Source organism: Notechis scutatus, chromosome 2 (genome assembly GCF_049901735.1).
Source record: "Notechis scutatus isolate UNSWTSFEM ecotype Mainland chromosome 2, rNotScu1.2, whole genome shotgun sequence".
Lineage (NCBI taxonomy): Eukaryota > Metazoa > Chordata > Lepidosauria > Squamata > Elapidae > Notechis > Notechis scutatus.
In genome coordinates, this window is record NC_142010.1 from 222,506,703 (window position 1) to 222,526,056 (window position 19,354).

Genomic DNA, 19,354 nt, shown 5'->3' on the forward strand with positions numbered 1-19,354 from the left:
TATATATTATCTTGTAAACAATTGGCAAATCAAACAAATAAAATAAAATAAATCTCTGTGTGTGTTTTTCTATCGTTTTCAATAAGCTTCTGAGTCTTTTCTTTTTGAAAATATGCAAACTATCATGAAGACAACATGCCACATCGATTGTTTATTCTACTTGTCTTCTCATAATGAATTCATTAGGAAAGCATTTCAGCCTCAGCATATCTTTCGTTAAATCATCCAAAATAAATATTAATTTGCAGCGAAGTCGATGAATGCTTCCATAGAAATACAACCTACCAGGACATCGGAGGCTGTTAGGGAAAGTAAAGAATTTGCAAAACAACGAACCAACCAACTGCTGTTGTCCGCGGACAATTCTTTAAACGAAGCCTTTATTTTATTTATATTTTATTATTTAGATAACGTGAGGCCATGCACAATAAAAGCATCCGCCTTCGTCTCTGTGTGTAATCGATTATGAATACTGTCTGTACGGCTGCTGAACGGATTTCTTTGAGGAAGAAACTACAATTCCCAGGATGCAACGCTTGACGCTGGAGGCGTCTCCGGAAGGACGCCGTGCAGGTAATCGCAGCAGAGTAGAGGTAACGGAAAGTCTCCGAGGGACTTTTATCTTTCTTGGGCTGCTTTTCCCCGCCCACTCCTTTCCTGGACTTAACCGCACTCCCCTTCCCCCTAGTTCCGCAGATCCTCTTCATCGTCCGTTAAAACGAACCCAAATTTATTGCTGGGGCCCCGTGTGGACCTTTCTCCAAGTCTGAGCCTGCAGGCAAAAGCCTTTACCAGGCGTCCATTTCCCAGTTTCTTGCGGTGAATGGAAAAACGAAGGGGAAGCTTGTTAAAGTTACAGAGGGAAATCCAGTATTGTTTTCAGGCAAGAAAAGTGAAAATGTTGGGCTGATGTATAAATGCCATTTTCTGGATTGGAAATGACCCTCATTTGACCTGGAAAAACTAAGGATCGGTCTGGGATGGGAGGCCACGAGGAAATCCTAAGGATGTAGGCTTGGAGGCAACTTCAATTATTACAGCCAAGAACATTTGAAGTTGAGTATTTTTAATCACAGACTGACTCCCTGCCTGGCAAATAAACTCACTAAAAGCCTGGTTCATATGAAATAAGGCCCTGGTTTGTTTGAGGACTGAGTACTTGTGTGGTTTATTTTCAGACACAATGCAAGGTTGCGGTGGGGTGCGAGTGGGGGGGAGAGGTGACTTTGAATCAGTTTTGTATCTTAGTGACTTTGCAAGGATTTTGGAATTGATTTGTCACTGCTTGTTTAGGACTGAAAGTAAGCGATTGGCTCAAAGCCACCTGCTTGGCATCTATGGCAAAGACATGATTTGAACTTAAAACTCCTTGCTCCTAGTCTAGTACTTTAACCACCAAACAAAACCGGTTCTGTTACTAATGCTTAAGGGGCATTAGCTTACATCAAGCAGATCCTATAAAATCACTTTGTATCAGAGGTGGTATTCAACAGGTTCTGACCAGTTCTGGTCAGGAAAACTGGTAGTGAAAATTTTGAGTAGTTCAGAGAACCGGCAAATACCACCTCTGGCTGGCCCTGCCCCCATCTATTCTCTGCCTCCCGAGTCCCAACTGGCTGGGTCTTCTTTTGTTGCCCTGCACAGGAGTATGGAGCTGGAAAGCAGGTTATTGGGGGGTGGGGGGAATGGGATTTTGCAGTAACCTTCCCCCAGGAGTGGGGAGGGAATGGAGATTTTACAGTATATCCTTCCCCTGCCATGCCTACCAAGCCACGCACGCCACGCCATGCCATGCCCACCGAACTGGTAGTAAAATATTTTGATCCCATCACTGCTTTGTATCCTACTGAATTTATTCCAATACTAAATGTGTTAAAATCTAAGGAATTTCAAAAACAATACATCCTGATCTCAGAAACACATCTGTTATTCCTGCAGAGCAGAATAAAGCATTTTGATGTTTGAATGTGCTGAGGTAGTACAGTTTTCAATGTGAGTCCCAGAGAAGTAGCAATAATGTTTTTATTACATCTGATTAAGCCATGTGAAATATGAAGTCCTAGTATGTTATTTCTGTATTAGTAAGTTATACGTAGAACAGCCATAATGGCTATGAGACCTAACATTGAGCTAACAGCTAGCAAGAGAAGGGATTTATCTTTGATAGAAGTACTGCAGCAACCAAGAATTAATCAAAAGTGCAGTCCAAATTAAGCAGCCTACATAAGAAGAGACGTGGTAATTTAAAAATAGAATACAAACTACAACTGGTACTTTTCAGTTCTTCTTTTGTTAGATTTTTGTTTGTCGCTCATTAACTAGCAATCTTTATTCCAGAAGAATCACTTTGGTTTTTTTTTCTTGTAGCTTCTTGTTTTGGTGAATCATTTTATAGGCTAGGTCTATTGTATATTGCCTTTTGAATTTGGTTATCCTATAACTGTGAAATCAGAAAAATATAATGTGCTTTGATCCAGTTTTTCTGCCTCTGTTACATTTTTAACTGAACAGATTATGGAGGATAGTGAAGGAAATCCAAAAAAGCAGCTGATTTCTGAGCTTCACCAGCTTGCGGCTGATGGAAACAAAGCCAGACTTACAGCACTTCTGGATCGTTCTCCTTCGCTTATCAATGAAACTGCTAGGAATGGTTGGACAGCCCTAATGTATGCAACTAGAAATGGTCACTTTGATGTTGTGCAGGTTCTTCTTGATAAGGGGTAAGGGAAAAAAAGAAAAATAATATTGTTCAACTTGTCTAAAGTTACCACCTTGTTGAAAGTTACTACTCTGTAGAGGTTATTCTATTTGCTAGAGCAATACATTCATTTAGATTCACGGTTAAAATGAACAAAGCAAAAATTACCTTAAATGCAACTAAAATGAAAAAAAAACCATGTATATTTTGCCTTTTCACTGGAAATTCAAGGCACACTGGGTTTCATCTCATTTTATTAAGTTATCGGCAATAGCGTGAAGTAAGCTGAGATAGTGACTAGTTCAAATCATGACTGAGTGATGTGAACCTGGGCTTACATAGAATTGAGTCAGAGGTGGTGTTCAGCAGGTTCTGACCAGTTCTGGAGAACCGGTAGCAGAAATTTTGAGTAGTTTGAAGAACCGGCAAATACCGCCCCTGACTGGAGATTGTACAGTATCCTTCCCCTGCCATGCCCACCAAGCCACACCCACAGAGCCGGTAGTAAAAAAAAATTGAATCCCACCACTGAATTGAGTCCTGGGAAAGTGTAAAGCATGATAAAGAAACCAAAACTTCCTGAATCTTGATTTTATTTGGTATAAAATGGAGTCGAAAAAAAACTAGCAGATTGTGAAGGTTTTGATACTACACCTGGAATTCTTATCATGTCTAATTGTTAACCTGGCTTACTTCAAAAGGCTAACAGTTTTGAAAGGCTGTCAGAATTATTTTCAGCTACTTTGTCATGCTTGTTGAGGTAATTCCCTGTTAGAATGAGCGCATACAGGGAGACGTATTTGAGAGTAGTGTTTGAATAATACACACACAGCACACAGATACACTGTACAGTAAATGTAGGTTTTTACTTCTAGAAACTTTTAAGCAAAGTTCAAAATAAGCAGTCCAAAATCATTCACAGTCAGTCAGTTTTTAGTCCAGGGATAATCCAATAACAAAGTCCAGTGTCAAAAACAGTTCAGTATCAGACTTACATCAAATCCAAAAATATCAGTCAATTAGAAGGAATAGCAAAACTCTCCAACAGAGGGAAACAGAGACTCACTGAGACTTCTTCTGAGACTAAGACCAAGACAACCCAGGTTTCTGGTCCATCTTACGGCCATTTGAGAAACCACATGCAATTACACTTTTAGGATTCTCTTAAAGAGACAGTATTAAAATGTCTATCCTGGTTTATGTATTTCTAACCCAAATACCTGTTAGGTGACTTACATTCCCAACAATGCTTTCTACTTTCTAAGGACTGAGTTGTGTTTTTGCTTCTTTAATGAACATCCATTCCTTTTCTCTACCTGTTGTTTTATATCTTCTTGTTCCTTACGTTCTGCAATGAAAACTTGTGGTAGTTCAAAATCCTAACTGGGCTATTACATACTCTACTGTGTTCAGTGTTGATATTATATCATCTGTGAGTTTAGGATATTTTTATATTACTTGATATCATATGATATTCTGTCTGAAAATGTTACCCCAAAATAACTTTTTGATTTTTTTTGTTTGTTTTAAAGGTGTGACAGGTTTAGAACCAATACTTCAAACCAGACTGCATTGGATATTGCTAGATTTTGGGGCTATAAAAACATAGCCAATTTATTAGCAAATATGGAAGGTGGATTGGAACCATTTTTCTTCACTTATCAAGTCAAAGAACAGGAGCATTATTTTTGCAGGACATTTTTGGATAGGAAGAGTGAGAAGAGAGTAGATTCAAAGTGGCTGAGCATGAAACAGAAGGAACCAACAACCATATATATCATTTTTTCACATTTAAATCCTTTGGTTACATCAGATGATGATGAACATAGTTTCCAGTATCCAAAGGTTAAGCTTTGTAAATTTTTCTATAAGGATATAAAGACATATCTGGAGCAGACTAAAACTATCACTATAATTTTTATGGGAGTGGAACCTCAAAGAATAAATGCAAAAGATCCGAATACAGGCAAAGAAGATGAGAATGGCCTGATTACCTGGTTTGCACTTAGTATAGATTCTACAGTGGTTGATAATTTTTTACAAGAGCATCCAGGCTGTTACTTTCTTCGTCCACCAATGCCTGCACTGCTCCAATTCTCTGAAAATGAAGCAGGTAAGGTTCTGTTTATGTGGTGGGGTAAAAGTAAGAAAAGTCTTTTGTAACATTCCTAATTGGGTCAATTTGTTGGTATTTCACTTTACTTCGTGCAAAATCAGTCTAAAAATCCCTGTTTTGATTTAGGATTTAAGGGATTCTGATGCACATCTTTAGTTGTTTCTAGCTGAACTACCTATAACAAGCATTAGCTCATGTTATCATATGTAATCTGTATGTGTTTATTATACTCCACTATAATAAATTGTCTTAATTTTTAATGTATTTGCAAGTCTACAAATTAGGCATTGATAATCTATTTAAAGAAATTGCTTGCCTTTCTTGTATCATTTTCTCTTTCGTTAAATTTTCTTTATTTATTTTTTTCTTATGGTTTAGGATTATGTTTTTGTTAATAGCTGAATGTCAGAGGATTGTTCTGGTTACACTTTTATTGATAATTTTTAGCACGCTATTATTTAAGAACTAGACTATTTCAATGTTCTGGAATGTCACAAATGTAAAGGTAATGAAGAAAAAAAAATCTTCCCAACAGTACACAAACTATTAAAAGCTAATGTTTTCATTGGTTTTAGTGATACATTGAAAAGTTGGTGTTGTAGTATTTGCAGAAAAGAAGTTAGGTATTGACTGAATGTTTATATGACCATTTTTAGGAATCATTGCCCAGGCTAGATCTGTGCTAGCATGGGATAACCGGTATCAATTTTGCCCAACATGTGGCAGTGCAACTAAATTAGAAGATGGAGGCTACAGGAAATCATGCTTAAAAGAAGACTGCCCCAGCCATCAGGGAATTCATAATACATGCTTCCCAAGAGTTGGTAAGAGAATTGCTAGCATGTTGATATTTCTTTGCTAATGGCAGTTAAAAAGAAATCAGAGTAATATATAGCAATATGGATTCTGACTTGTCTCTGAACTCATGCATTAAACTAAAAATTACAGCTGTATCTACAGCAGGGATGTTAAACTGGATTTCTTTGAGGGCCAGATCAGCATTGAAGTTCTCTGCGGGCCAGCAGGTGGAATGTGGTGTGGTGTGGCGTGGGCGTGGCAGGGGGCAGGATGGATGCCTCCTGCAGCACCCTGCTAGCCAAAACGGGGTGAGGAGGGTCCACACGTGGCCCCCTGTACCTCATTTTTGTCCTCCATGGCTTCCTGCAGCACTCTGCTGGCAGAAAATGGGCCACATGGCCCTTTTTCGGCCGTTTTTAGCCTGTTTCGGGTCCGGTTTCTTAAGTATGATCATTTTTCATACATACAACCATTATAGCTTCCCCATGGTCATGGGTTCAAAATTCAGAAATTTGACAACTGACTCATATTTATGATGGTTGCACTGTTTCAGGGTCATGTGATCATCTTTTGCAACCTTCTGACAAGCAAAGTCAATGGAGAAGCCAGATTCATGTAACAACCGTATTGCTAATTTAACAAATGCAGTGATTCACTTAACTGTGGCAAAAGAAGACGTAAAATGGGGCAAAACTCACTTAACAAATGTCTCACTTTGCAACAGAAATTTTGCTCTCAATTGTGTTGTAAATCTAGAACTATCTGTATAAGTAGAATTTCTATGAGAGTAACAATGGCCTCAAAATCAGATGTACAATTCAACTATCCAGACAATAGCCTCTGGCATTGTTTCATGCAGATCTTCTCAGGCAGGGGTAGGGAAACTTGGCTCTTTTATCACTTATAGACTTCAACTCCAAGAATTCCTGAGTGAGCCATAAAAGGTTCCCCATCCCTGACCTACTGGTTTTTCAGTTGTGGGGGAAATCAATTTTTGACTTGAATGGGACATATGTCCTACATTTGTATATTAAACAGTCCCATTCAAGTCAAAAATTGATTTCTCCCACAACTGAAAAACCAGTAGGCCAGGGATGGGGAACCTTTTATGGCTCACTCAGGAATTCTGGGAGTTGAAGTCCATAAGTGATAGAAGAGCCAAGTTTCCCTACCCCTGTTCTAGGGAACCAGAGAGCATACATTGTGGACAATCTTGCATAACATGTTTAATAGTTGTCATATTAGCACCACAATCTCAACAAGGGAAATTTTTCCTTCCCCACTGATACAGAGCAGAGGCACTTTTTCCAGAATCAGACTTAATTCTGGTCAGTTTCAATCAGACAAAGCAAGTCAAGTCAAAATAAGGGGGTTTAGCAGAGGGATCACAAATGATCAGGGTCACAAAAAGTTACCTTGGACCATTCCTTTCTCCAAGTATTCTCAGGGTTAAACTAGATAGAGGTTATGTGAATAGCTATTTTCCCAGCTGGCCTATGAGATTTCAATCTTGTGATGAGCTGGTGAATTCGGAGGACCTTGTTCAGCATCCTAAAGCATAGCAAAATGAGAGCTTGCTGTCTTCTAATGTGGGGCGGTATGAGATTGCTAAGGAGTGGAATGCAATGTGCCAGAGTGCAATGTGCATAGGAGTGGGATGCAATGTGCCAGAGATTATACATATTATCTGTGGACTTGTCCATCAACCATTTGGGTGTGGATGCTTCTAAGTCACATGTTGGCAAAATATTTAGCTATGGAATAAACCAAAGCCAAGGCTGCTGTTCATAGGGTGTTAGCCTCAGCCCCCAAGGATGTTCAGTAAATTGTTATGGCTTTTCCATTTTTATAGATGTTTTTTCTAGTTGTTATGGGAAAGTTAGTGGATATGTCCAGTATTACCCCAGGTACTTCCGAGAATCATTACATTGTAAAATACAATTCTAGGACTTAATAACTAGAGAATACAAAACATTTGCTAGACCAATACTAGAATAAAGCTCATCAGTCTGGAACCCACATTACGTATCTGATATTAACACAGTTGAGAAAGTCCAGAAATATTTCACAAAAGTTCTCCACTCCTCTACTCGTTGCAAAATACCTTATGCCACCAGACTCGAAATTCTAGACCTAGAAAACCTAGAACTACGCTGCCTTCAGTCCGATCTAAGTATAGTATATAAAATCATACATTGCAATGTCCTACCTGTCAATGAATACTTCAGCTTCAACCATAACAACACAACAGCAAACACTAAATACAAACACAAGGTTAATCGCACCAAACTTGATTGCAGGAAATACGACTTCAGCAACAGAGTGGTCAATATCTGGAATACTCTACCTGACTCTGTGGTTTCTTCCCCAAACCCCAAAAACTTTAACCTTAGACTGTTTACTATTGACCTCACCCCTTTCTTAAGAGGTCTGTAGGGGGCGTGCATAAGCGTACCAATGTGCCTACCGTCCCTGTCCTATTGTTTCTTTTATTTCTTTATTTTTCTTATATGTATCCATGTATTCATAACTATGTTTTTACTTATACCTATTATCTTGTAAGCAATTGACAAAAATAAATAAATAAATAAATAAACTTCACTGAAGGCTGATAATTTGCGTATCTATTACTGGGGTAGAATATGGCTACTTCTGTTTTTTAAGCTTGGTTAAGCTTGGTTGTAAGTGCCAACAAAGAGTTCCGTTGGTTTAAAGTATTTAAATAATCATTCTACTATATACTGTATTACCTGGCTTGTTTTCATCCTTACATATTTATTTGCAGTTCATTTTAAAATATACATTTATATCTTTATTTAGATCAGTTTTATATATCTGCTTAATATTAATTTTCTGTTTATTTTTTGTTAACTACTTCATCTCATTCGCAAAATGTATTATAAATGTGTTCCTTTTCTTTTTCTTTTCCTTTTGGATCTTGGTTGGTGCACATTCTTTACATTTCCTACAAGTTAGTTGAAAGTAAGAGTAAATATCTATTATATATCAAAATAAAAATGTGATCAGGATGAGATATGCAAGATCGCTGAGTCAACAGTTGGTAATTCCAATAAAATTTCTTTAACAAAACAAGTAGTCAGCAAAATTTGAAACTCCTGCTCAATACTTTGCAGCATATAAATTTGCCACAGGTCATCAGTCTTTGAAGCATATTTACCTGATGGGATTGTTACATGTGTCAGTTTGAGAGGATAAGATGAGAAGCCAACAAAAAGGGGGGAAAGTGAAACGAGAATATTGAATATAAAAGTATGAAGGAACTGGGTTGCTTATCTATACTTTTAAAAAAAATCATTAAAAATGCAAGTTCTGAGACACATTTTTTAAAACATACCTTTTGTCTGTTTTCTTTTACCATACCTGCAAATCCTACAGATAGGCAAAAGAAAGAGTGGACAAAAGGAATGGTCTATGTAGGGATCACTGGTTGAAATTTCTTTCAATCTCTTTTTTAATTTTTTGGGAAGACATCTTTCTGAATGAAAATGTCAAAATGCAGTAAAAGAGATAGGACAATGTAGCAAACGCAGGTATTAAGATTGTGGGAAACGATTGTTGGAAGAAGAGAGGAAAAAGTGGGGAGAAGATAGAATGGGAGGAACTAAGGAGAAAAAAATGATGATACAATGCAGAGCTGTTATATGTAGCATGTTTTAGAAAATAATATTCCTGGAAGGGCTACAGTAATAGAAGTGCAGCAGCTCTGATTTAAGTCGTGTGTTTTCAGCCAGTTGTTTTTGGATTCTACCAAATCTGTTGTGTTTCTGTCTATAGAAACAAGCAGGTTGCCATGTTTTTTTCCATTATTTTCTTCTTTTTGTTATTAACAGACCATCTACATGTTGCCGTTTTGCTTCAATAATTAATGTCCAAAGACTGGTCTGATTAAAATTATAATTAAGGGAAAACTACAAATTATCATATACTAACTAAATCTTATTGTCCTTTAAACATTGCATTTGGAAATCAAAACATTGTCACCAAACCATTTGTCAATAACTGGAAATTGCTGAAAGCAAAAATTCCTGCTGATTAAATTGCTGATATATATAACTGGGTCACTTATTCCAGTGTTTTTATCAAAATCATGCAGCAGCTCAGGAAATTTCCCTCCTGAAATTTTGCTTTTGGCCTCGGTAGGTACATTCCCAGAAGGCATCAATGTTTTTAAAAAAACATGTGTTTTTTTTTTAAAAAAATCCTGCAGTAAGTTTGCCTATCTACAGGGCTTCTTGTGAGAACTGATTCAAGCATTAAAAGGAGATAGCAATGCTAAATAAGAACATATAGGCTTATGCTCCTTGCTGCTTTTTGTAAAAGGGATTTAAATATTTATACCTCTCCTTAATTTCTGTTTCTAGATCCTGTAGTAATAATGCAAGTCATTCATCCAGAAGGCAATCACTGCCTTTTGGGAAGAAAAAAAAGATTTCCCCCAGGCATGTTCACTTGCCTTGCTGGATTTGTAGAACCTGGTAAGTTTTCTTTATATGTATAATGTCAGTTTTAAAACTTTTGGGGGGGGCAGGGGGTGTGGGGAGGGGATGACAGGGCAACAATATTGAACTACCAGATTTATCGGCGTATAACACGCACTTTTTCCCCCTGAAAATAGGGGGCAATGATGTATGCGTGTTATACGCCGATATAATGTTAAGAAGCCTTCGTGAATGCTGCTGGGATCGGGGATCAAGGACACAAATGAAAGAAGGGGAGGGAGGAAGCAACCAAGCCTGTCCTTCTCTCTGGGTCAGCTCTCTCAGTCGCTCTCTCGCTCCTCCACCAGCACAGGAAGAAACTGCTTCAAAGAAGCGGGGGCTTTTCCTATCGCCGCAGCTTCCTGAAGCGCCCGTTCTCCCCCACCCCGTCCGCCCGCCCGCCCGCCCGCAGTGCTCCGTTCTGCCTGCCTGCCTGCCTTCGTTAATGGTTGAATCGAACAGCTTCGGCTGAGTAAAAGAGGCGAATAGTTATTATTCTCAGCCAAGCTGCTCCCAAACAACCAGAAACTAAGGCAGGCAGGCAGGCAGGCAGAATGGGACACTGTGGATTGAAGCGCGCGCTGGTGGGAGTGGGGGTGAAACGGGCGCTCGGAATAGCTGCGGCGACAGGAAAAGCCCCCCGCTTCTTTGAAGCAGTTTCTTCCTTGGATGGTGGAGCAGCGAGAGCGAAGCCTCCTTCTCTTCTTCCCCCGGTCCTTGCAAAAATTTTCTGCTTGAAACCGGTCCCTGGTACAAAAAGGTTGGGGACCACTGATTTACCTTATAAGTGGTAATAATATTAATAAAAAAGTTCTGAGCTACCCTTATTTTGCTTCAAAGTTTTTATTTAGAAATTTAATTTTTTCCCTGAAATTTCCCTCTTAAAATGAAGATGCGTGTTATACGCCTGTGCGTGTTATACGCCGATAAATACGGTAATTTCTAAGTACCACTTTCTTTAACAAAAGCATGTTACCATTTCTGCTCCAGAGAAATGACTGAAGTTCTAGAGTATCTTCAGATTTATATCCTACTTTCATTCAGGCACAGTGGCTCAGTAGTTTAAAAGACACCGGAAAAGGTATATACTTCAGCGGTTTTAATCTGACCACCACATGATCGAACGAGCTCCCCTCACTTGCCTCGATTCCTGCCAACTTAGCAGCTCGAAAGCATGTATATGCAAGTTGATAAATAGTTACTACTTTGGTGGGAAGATAACAATGGATTGGTATTTCACCGTACGCTTTGTACTGGTGCGTGATGTCATGCTGACCAGTGTTGTGGAAATGTCTTTGGACAGTGCTGCCTTAATGGCTTAAAGCAAGGGTGTCAAACTCACTGTGTCACGGCAGTGTCACGTGCTGTATTGGGACTTTTTTCCCTTCGCTAAATCAGGTGTGGGCATGGCCAGTGTGTAACACATTTGACAGTCCTGGCTTAAAGAAACAGAGCTAAGAACTGCCCCCTAAAATCGGCTATGACTAGCAGGAAATTTGCAGGCAGGCATGGGATTCTACCGGTTCTATCCAGTTGTATAGAACCCCTTGTTAACTTTGTAAGCAGTTCAGACAACTGGTAGAAGCAATCTCCTTTTGTTTTGTTTTTCACCCTTATTACATTCTTGGCAGACAGCCTAGACTTACTGTCTCCGGAGCTTTTGCAGCTTGTCTTTCTTAAAGGGGAAGGGTTGTTATAAGATTTTTACACTGCTGTTGGGAGGAAATACTTCCCTTGACAATCAGCCCTTTGAAGAAATAATTGAATAATGAAGCGAAGCTTTTAGTGACACGGAACCAAGATGAGTAACATTCAGCAAGGCTTCTTGGCTAACTAGAAAAATTGACATTCAAATGTGAGTTTACATACCCTTCTGAGTTTTGGTCTAAGACTGGTTTTTGGTGAAGGTTAATTCTGTGCTTGGTGACGTTTAATCCTGTGTTTATTGATGGGATAATTTTCCCTATTCAGCTTCAACAAGCAACAGATACTGTTGTGATTTAATTATTTTTATTGTGTTTGAATTTTTTCTTGCCTTATGGTTTCTTTTTCTATCTGTGGAAGGGGTCTTCCTCACTGCTTTAGTACTATCTGGCACTGTCCTTTTGGGGTATACTTCCAAGAGGCAGGATGCAAGCTTGGCAATGATTTTTTTACTGCCTTTCTGGGGGCATGTGACCTTTCCTTAAATCTGGATGATTTCCTTAGGATATCTTGTGAGGTGAGTGAGACCAGCTGGTATTTTTAAGTGGTGCAAATGGATCTAAGGATTGCTTTTCCTGGGTGTGCTTTTTCTGGAGAGCTTAAATTACCTCTCTGCTAAAGGGATTCACTTTGTGAGCAAGAGTTGGCTGCTTGATAGTTATCACTGCATTTTAACTATTTTCATTCCTCAAGGTGCTCTGGCACCCTGCCTGATTTGTAACTCCGGCTTGCAGCTAATGATTGGTATTTAGGGCAGCTTTTTGCAAGCAAAGAAGCTTTTTGTATTTTTGTACAGGTAATCCTTGACTTACAACAATTCATTTAGTGACAAAGTTACAATGGCACTGAAAAAAGTGACTTATGACCATTTTTCACACTTATGACCGTTACAGCATCCCCACTGTCATGAGAGGCCAGGTGAGGAGAAGCACCCTTTGACATTAGTGATGTCAAGTTAGCCATGACCACCCAGTCACATGACCACCAAGCCACACCCACCAGCTAAGCCATGCCCACAGAACCGGTTGTTAAAAAAACTGAATCCCACCCCTGCTCACAGGGACTCTTTCTTTACCTTCATTCAGGAACTGAAGGTAACATACATAGTCTTCATTTCACAGAGTGACAATTCTCTGAAGTACCTTGGCTAAGGAAGTTGACTGGCCACCAGTTACCCATATGTGGTTGTGGGTAGACTAGAACCAGGGTCACTCTTCAGCACTTCCTTCACCTTCTTATTAACACAGCGACACACACAGAAGCACAGAAGAACTCAAATATTCAATGATTAAACTGTAAAAGTGAGATGAGAATTCAAGTCAGAATACAGGATGAAATGAAATGCAAGTAGTATAAATTACAATTGGAAAATAGGGAGCTAATGTTTGGGCACTAATTATATGAGCACGGTTGGGATCTCTAGTAATTTAGAAAGGGATTGCTAAAAAAATCTTAGTTTAATCAATTTGTGGTCATCTGCTAGTTAGCTGGTGAATCCCAATTCAGCTTTTTAGAGACAATATGAATTGCCAAATACCATTTGTCAATTCAGATAGATCGACTAAAGATCTTGTACATCAGTGTGTCATCCTTGCATATTAAAACCTCAAATTTTAAGGTAGACACTGTATTTGAGAAATCCTTTGAAATGTTTTTAAGTTTATATTTCATTATATTATTCAAATTCAGACACTGAACAACTTCATTGCAGCTTTCTTGGCAGTTTTTCTCCTTTTTTCTCGTATTCCCTGCAGAGGAATAAATAAGAAATATTTCTCCATATTGATAGTATCTGGTTCTAATTGGGAAGCAAGATTTGGATCTCTTGGGGATAATACAAGAACAGTGTGGCAGAAGTTTTGTCATATGCTGATTCAAATAAAAATGAATAAAATGGGTTTGCAGGGAAAGTAATTAACATTCTTTTACGCAGAAGGCACAAAAACAGAAATCATATTTAATTGTGCCTTGAATAGATTCATCAGAGTCAAAATAGCGTCCTGCTCACTGATAGGACTTGAGAATAGGTAAGACAGCAAAATAATTTGGAAATATATAACTCTTTTATGACTAGCAGCTTTATAAGTTTGAATAAGATCAAAATAAGTTTGATGGGCATGCTTTATTTATTTGGGCAGTTGAAAGTTGTAGAAGATGGGCCAGTAATATCTTTTAGTGCAGCAGGTTTTTTTAATTTATCCACTCATTCATTCATTCATTTATTTAACCTTCCAGAATTCTGCAAGTTTGAGAAGCACAGCTTTAGTAGATTGGACTGGAATTTCAGAGAGGTGGTTGTTGTTTGAATCTGGTATTCATTGGGAGAGAAGTCCTTCCAAATGCCCCAATATTCCTATTTCAAAGATTTAATGATGAAAAATGTCAGGAACTAATTTGAGCTATGGATTGTTGTCAGAATATATGGTGATATTTCTAGAGTATGATAAATTTCAGAAATGTTGCTGATCTTGATTTTTTATATGGCTTTTATTGTTGAAATAACAAAGAGTTCTCCTGAACTCTTTCAGATTTGCTGCAGTTTGGCAGTAGTAAAACCCAGAATATTTTATTCATTCTAGGTTTAATCTAAAACATATCAACATATTAATCTGTGGCATATCACAGTAATTTTTGCAGGGAAAGAAGGACTTCTCAATTTTCCCAACCATATCTCCCTGGACATCTCATCCTTAGTCTTCCCAACATCTTCCCTAATGTTCTCCCTCACCTCTCTTCATTGCCAATCAATACATTGGCATCTGTGCTGCTCTCTTTCTGATAGCAATAGGGAGCAGGCCCCAAAGCAGAATATCCCATTTTCTTGCCTGCCAGTGATTTTCTCTTTATCCTTCCCCACCTGCCCTCAGTTCCTGCTTTTCATGCTATGTATCCTACTGCACCGATCTTCTCACTGCTTTCTCTTCCCTGCTTCAGATGTCCTTGCGTGACATGGCCAGGAAAGCCCCTTTACCATGCCCTTTTCCTCTTCTTATTTTGCTCCTGCCTCAACGTTGAACTATTGTGCTTCGATCGATTTTTGGAACAAAACAGTCCTGTTTCAATCCAAATGCAGACCAGAATATTCCCCCGTCCCTGATTACAGATAAAGGGGACGGGGGAAGGTAAACCATTCAGAACAGGATCATGCTTTTTGCATATTCCTAAAATATTTATTATTTGGCTGAAGAGATGCTTAGAAAAGACATATAAGGCCTATATGGTGCTATTTGGGTCCATTGAGAGATAGTTATGGAATAATACATCCAGTTCTCTTGAGGGACATGAGGATACCCAGTAATAAGCATTGCTTTGACAATTACTAGACCAGGATTATTAGTTATGGGGGTAAATGTGGAGGAAACACCAACCACTAGAAAAGTCCTATGATCACTGGATTGTTTTTCCTATATATCAGTGTATGCAGCCTCCAGAATCTTCCCCATATAATATTATTAAACTTTATAGCAAGCTGTCAGAATTCAATTGCAAACTGTCATTTTAAGTACTCTACTACTACTAGTGTTGTTTTTTATTTGAATGTCTTGGGGTTGTTGTTTTTAGATTTAGATAATTCCCTGCCCTCCTTCAGCTATGTCAATTTTTGACTGTACCATATATCTATCATTTAGTTGGACAGTTTGGTTCTCAGCATGAAAATGATCGTTCAGTTCTGCTATATATTAAAAGTGCCATCAATAAAGGTCCATGTGTATCTAAAAGCATTTCATTACTTCAAACTTAATAGATGCACTGAGCTAAAAATTAAAGAAATATTAAAATATTTGCATAATTACAATCTATAGCAGTTATTCTCAAAGTAGTTTGTAAGTCCTCCTTTATTTCAATTGGAACTGTCAACATGCTTTGAAATGCAAAGATCCCAAGTGTCAACTCTTGAAAAATGATGTTCGGATAATTAAAAATGAGATTTGAAATCTGTAAAGCCAAACAAGTAATTGAAAGCTCATTGCAGTCTTTAATTAAGATTAGCATAAAAATTACAATTTCCATTAAAATGAGTTTTGTACATCTTTTTCAAAATGGGTCTGTTCTTTAGAAATTTAAGTTATTAAAACTTATTCCAAACCTTAAGATGCTACAAGACATTTGTTGTTGCAAGTATTCCCTCCCCTTCCTAGGAACAGCCTGTTACTCTCATTTTCAGAGGATCCCATGAGCTGTGTGAATTCATTCTCTTTATCTTGCTGGATATGAGTTATCCATGCACAGTAAAACTGGGGGGAAAGGTATCAAAATAATTTAAGTAGGTTTGAAAATACACTCATTGGTAAAAGCAGTGACAAGGGACCAAAGATGTGCAATCAGTTTACAACTTTTGAAATTATTAACTTACATTGCTTTGACGTTCTTTTTTTTGGTTGAAAATGCTTTATGCTCTGATGTTTGAATAGCCACAAATGATTGCACAAGAAAGTTTCATATCTTTTGGGGTACTTTAAAGCACAAGGTACAATCTTTGCCTTAAGCTTTGTCAATTAACTGTTCTGTTCTTTCTTTGATTAGGTGAGACAATTGAAAATGCTGTTCGAAGGGAAGTAGAAGAGGAAAGTGGAGTTAAAGTGGGCCGTGTTGAGTATGTCTCTTGTCAACCATGGCCAATGCCCTCCTCACTAATGATTGGATGCATAGCAGCTGCAATGTCTACCGAAATTAAAGTTGACAACATTGAAATAGAAGATGCCCGCTGGTTCAGTAGAGAACAGGTAAAGTTCAATTTAATTTCCTTTTCTTATTGATTGTCCTCAGAATGCATTGGTTAGGGCATACAATATGGATGTGCTTTTTCACTCAAACAAATTAAACTTCTTACTCTCCTTATTGTACAGTGATTACACTGAAATTGAAAATTATATGTTGGTCAAAGAATTGATACAAGCAATTGTTTCTCTGTTGAGCCCATAGATCTTGCCAGTAAGTTGTTAGGTACATTTCATTGAAGACTATTAGAAATACATGGCTTTCACTCAAAGAGTAATGATCTTCTTGATTCAGTGTTACAATATTGTCTTCTTGGAGATATCAGATGAATAAGGTGACCATTTTTATTAGAACAAGTTCTATTTCCATGAAATATTTCAGGCTATTGGTGATGAGGTAAAATATTGCTAAAACAATTATTTCATAAAGTGATTTGCCTCCCATGTTTCTTCCTTCATATTTCTTTTTAGTTATTTTCTCCATTACCAACCTTGATGACCTGGCAGAGTGATCAGTTACGTTCTCTGGTTTTAATGGCTGCTTTCCATCTGTTCATTTTAAGAGTGAAAAATTATTAGCGGATATACCGTATTTATCGGCGTATAACACGCACAGGCGTATAACACGCATCTTCATTTTAAGAGGGAAATTTCAGGAAAAAAATTAAATTTCTAAATAAAAACTTTGAAGCAAAATAAGGGTAGCTCAGAACTTTTTTTTTATTAATATTATTACCACTTATAAGGTAAATCAGTGGTCCCCAACCTTTTTGTACCAGGGACCGGTTTCAAGCAGAAAATTTTTGCAAGGACCGGGGGAAGAGAAGAGAAGGAGGCTTCGCTCTCTCGCTGCTCCACCATCCAAGGAAGAAACTGCTTCAAAGAAGCGGGGAGCTTTTCCTGTCGCCGCAGCTATTCCGAGCGCCCGTTTCACCCCACTCCCACCCGCGCGCTTCAATCCACAGTGTCCCATTCTGCCTGCCTGCCTGCCTGCCTTAGTTTCTGGTTGTTTGGGAGCAGCTTCGGCTGAGAATAATAACTATTCGCCTCTTTTACTCAGCCGAAGCTGTTCCGATTCAACCATTAACGAAGGCAGGCAGGCAGGCAGAACGGAGCACTGCGGGCGGGCGGGCGGGCGGACGGGGTGGGGTGGGGAGAACGGGCGCTTCAGGGAAGCTGCGGCGACAGGAAAAGCCCCCCGCTTCTTTGAAGCAGTTTCTTCCTGTGCTGGTGGAGGAGCGAGAGAGCGACTGAGAGAGCTGACCCAGAGAGAAGGACAGGCTTCAGTTGCTTCCTCCCTCCCCTTTCATTTGTGTCCTTGATCCCGATCCCAGCAGCATTCACCGAAGGCTTCTTAACATTATATCGGCGTATAACACGCATACATCATTTGCCCCTATTTTCAGGGGGAAAAAAGTGCGTGTTATACGCCGATAAATACGGTACATTATTTGTTTTTTTTTAAACTTAGCTTAGCTTTTTGAAACATATTGGGAAATAATATTACATTGATGTTTCAAAAAAGGGACCAATGCTTTTAATCTGTGGCTTTCCCTTCACCAATTTTAGAAATAAAAAAGTGAGTAGATCATTCCAGAAATAGCAAACACCATCTGTATAAGAAGTAATGGACAGATATGAGATTTGCCCAATGTCTTCTATCAAAAACAATTGGGTATTGATCTTAACTACTGATTTTCAATTACTATATAGTGTGTTTCTTGTTCTGATTTTTTTTCTTTTGCATTTCAGATAATAGAGATCCTCAACAAAAAGAACAAAAATATTTTTGTGCCACCACATCAGGCCATTGCTCATCAGTTGATAAAACACTGGATTGGAATGAATGCTAATCTTTAAATTCAGCAAGCTATATATTTGCATTGCATCATAACTGCATCTTTTAAGATAAAATTAAACTTAATGTAATTATAGTAGTAATTTTAGATTTTCAATTCTTTCATTCCCCACACTCCTGTAATTACTCCTTGTAATATTTATACGTACAGTTCTTTTTAGAAATTTTGTCAAACGTTGGCTAATTGATAAATAGGCTGATAAAAGTGTATTTGATTAGGAAATAAGTTGGGTGTTCTAGCAAGTACTGTACATATAGTACCTATGATAACCTGGTTAGACCTGTTGACCTCCAAAGGTTTTTTTTTTTAATGTTATTAAAAATTTAAATGAGAAGTGCCCAAAAAATCTCGTAAGCCAGATCTTACAAAATCTCTAAATTGTTATCCAAGCTCATATGAAAAGTTGGGGGGGGGGGTGTTTCATAAAATTGCACAAGAATGACACACTTGTAATGATTTTTGATGCCTGGTATAGAATATTAAGTAGTATTTTATCATTAGTTCATTAAACATAGCAAAATTGTCAATATAGTATCAGTATAATATTCTTACCAATGTACTATGCAATTCTTTAAACAAAATTGTAAAAATCCTATTAAAAGAATAGACATTGCATTACCAATGTGAACTAAAATCTCATTCTTATAAGAAGATTGCTGTTTTGAACAGCATTACCATTAGCATTACTAAATCATAAAGCTATAATTTGGAGTTTCTGGATATATTTGCATTAAGCAGATCCTTATTAAGAAAATGTGTCATCAATATTATATTAATATTATTAACTGTTTAAATTGAGAGAAGTTTTGAGTTAGCAAGCTGACTTTTGGCTTTTTTGTCCCCTGGAGCTCTTTAATAAAGTCTTCCTAAACCCTTCAGCTGTGTGACATCTATTAAAAAGATTTTGCCTCCGTAGAGAGTTCACTAACAAAGTTGTTCTCTGCATTTTCTTCGCTCAATAC

General features: G+C 38.0%; 1 protein-coding gene across 4 annotated transcripts; it reads left to right on the top strand.

Annotated features, from left to right (window-relative positions):
- The first annotated feature begins 412 nt into the window (after positions 1–412).
- On the top strand, positions 413–19,268 carry NUDT12 (nudix hydrolase 12). Of its 4 annotated transcripts, none has more exons than XM_087958124.1 (7): positions 413–573; positions 2,512–2,720; positions 4,231–4,811; positions 5,471–5,638; positions 9,995–10,108; positions 16,340–16,539; positions 18,286–19,268. In XM_087958124.1, exons 2-7 carry the CDS (start codon positions 2,515–2,517, stop codon positions 18,391–18,393), a joined length of 1,377 nt encoding a protein of 458 aa, XP_087814250.1. In that variant the 5' UTR covers positions 413–573; positions 2,512–2,514; the 3' UTR covers positions 18,394–19,268. The 4 variants fall into 4 exon arrangements, with proteins under 4 accessions (XP_087814250.1, XP_087814251.1, XP_026528741.2 ...); XM_026672956.2 differs by having other exon boundaries at positions 435–593; XM_087958123.1 differs by lacking the exon at positions 413–573 and adding an exon at positions 1,939–1,992.
- The last annotated feature ends 86 nt before the right edge of the window (positions 19,269–19,354 follow it).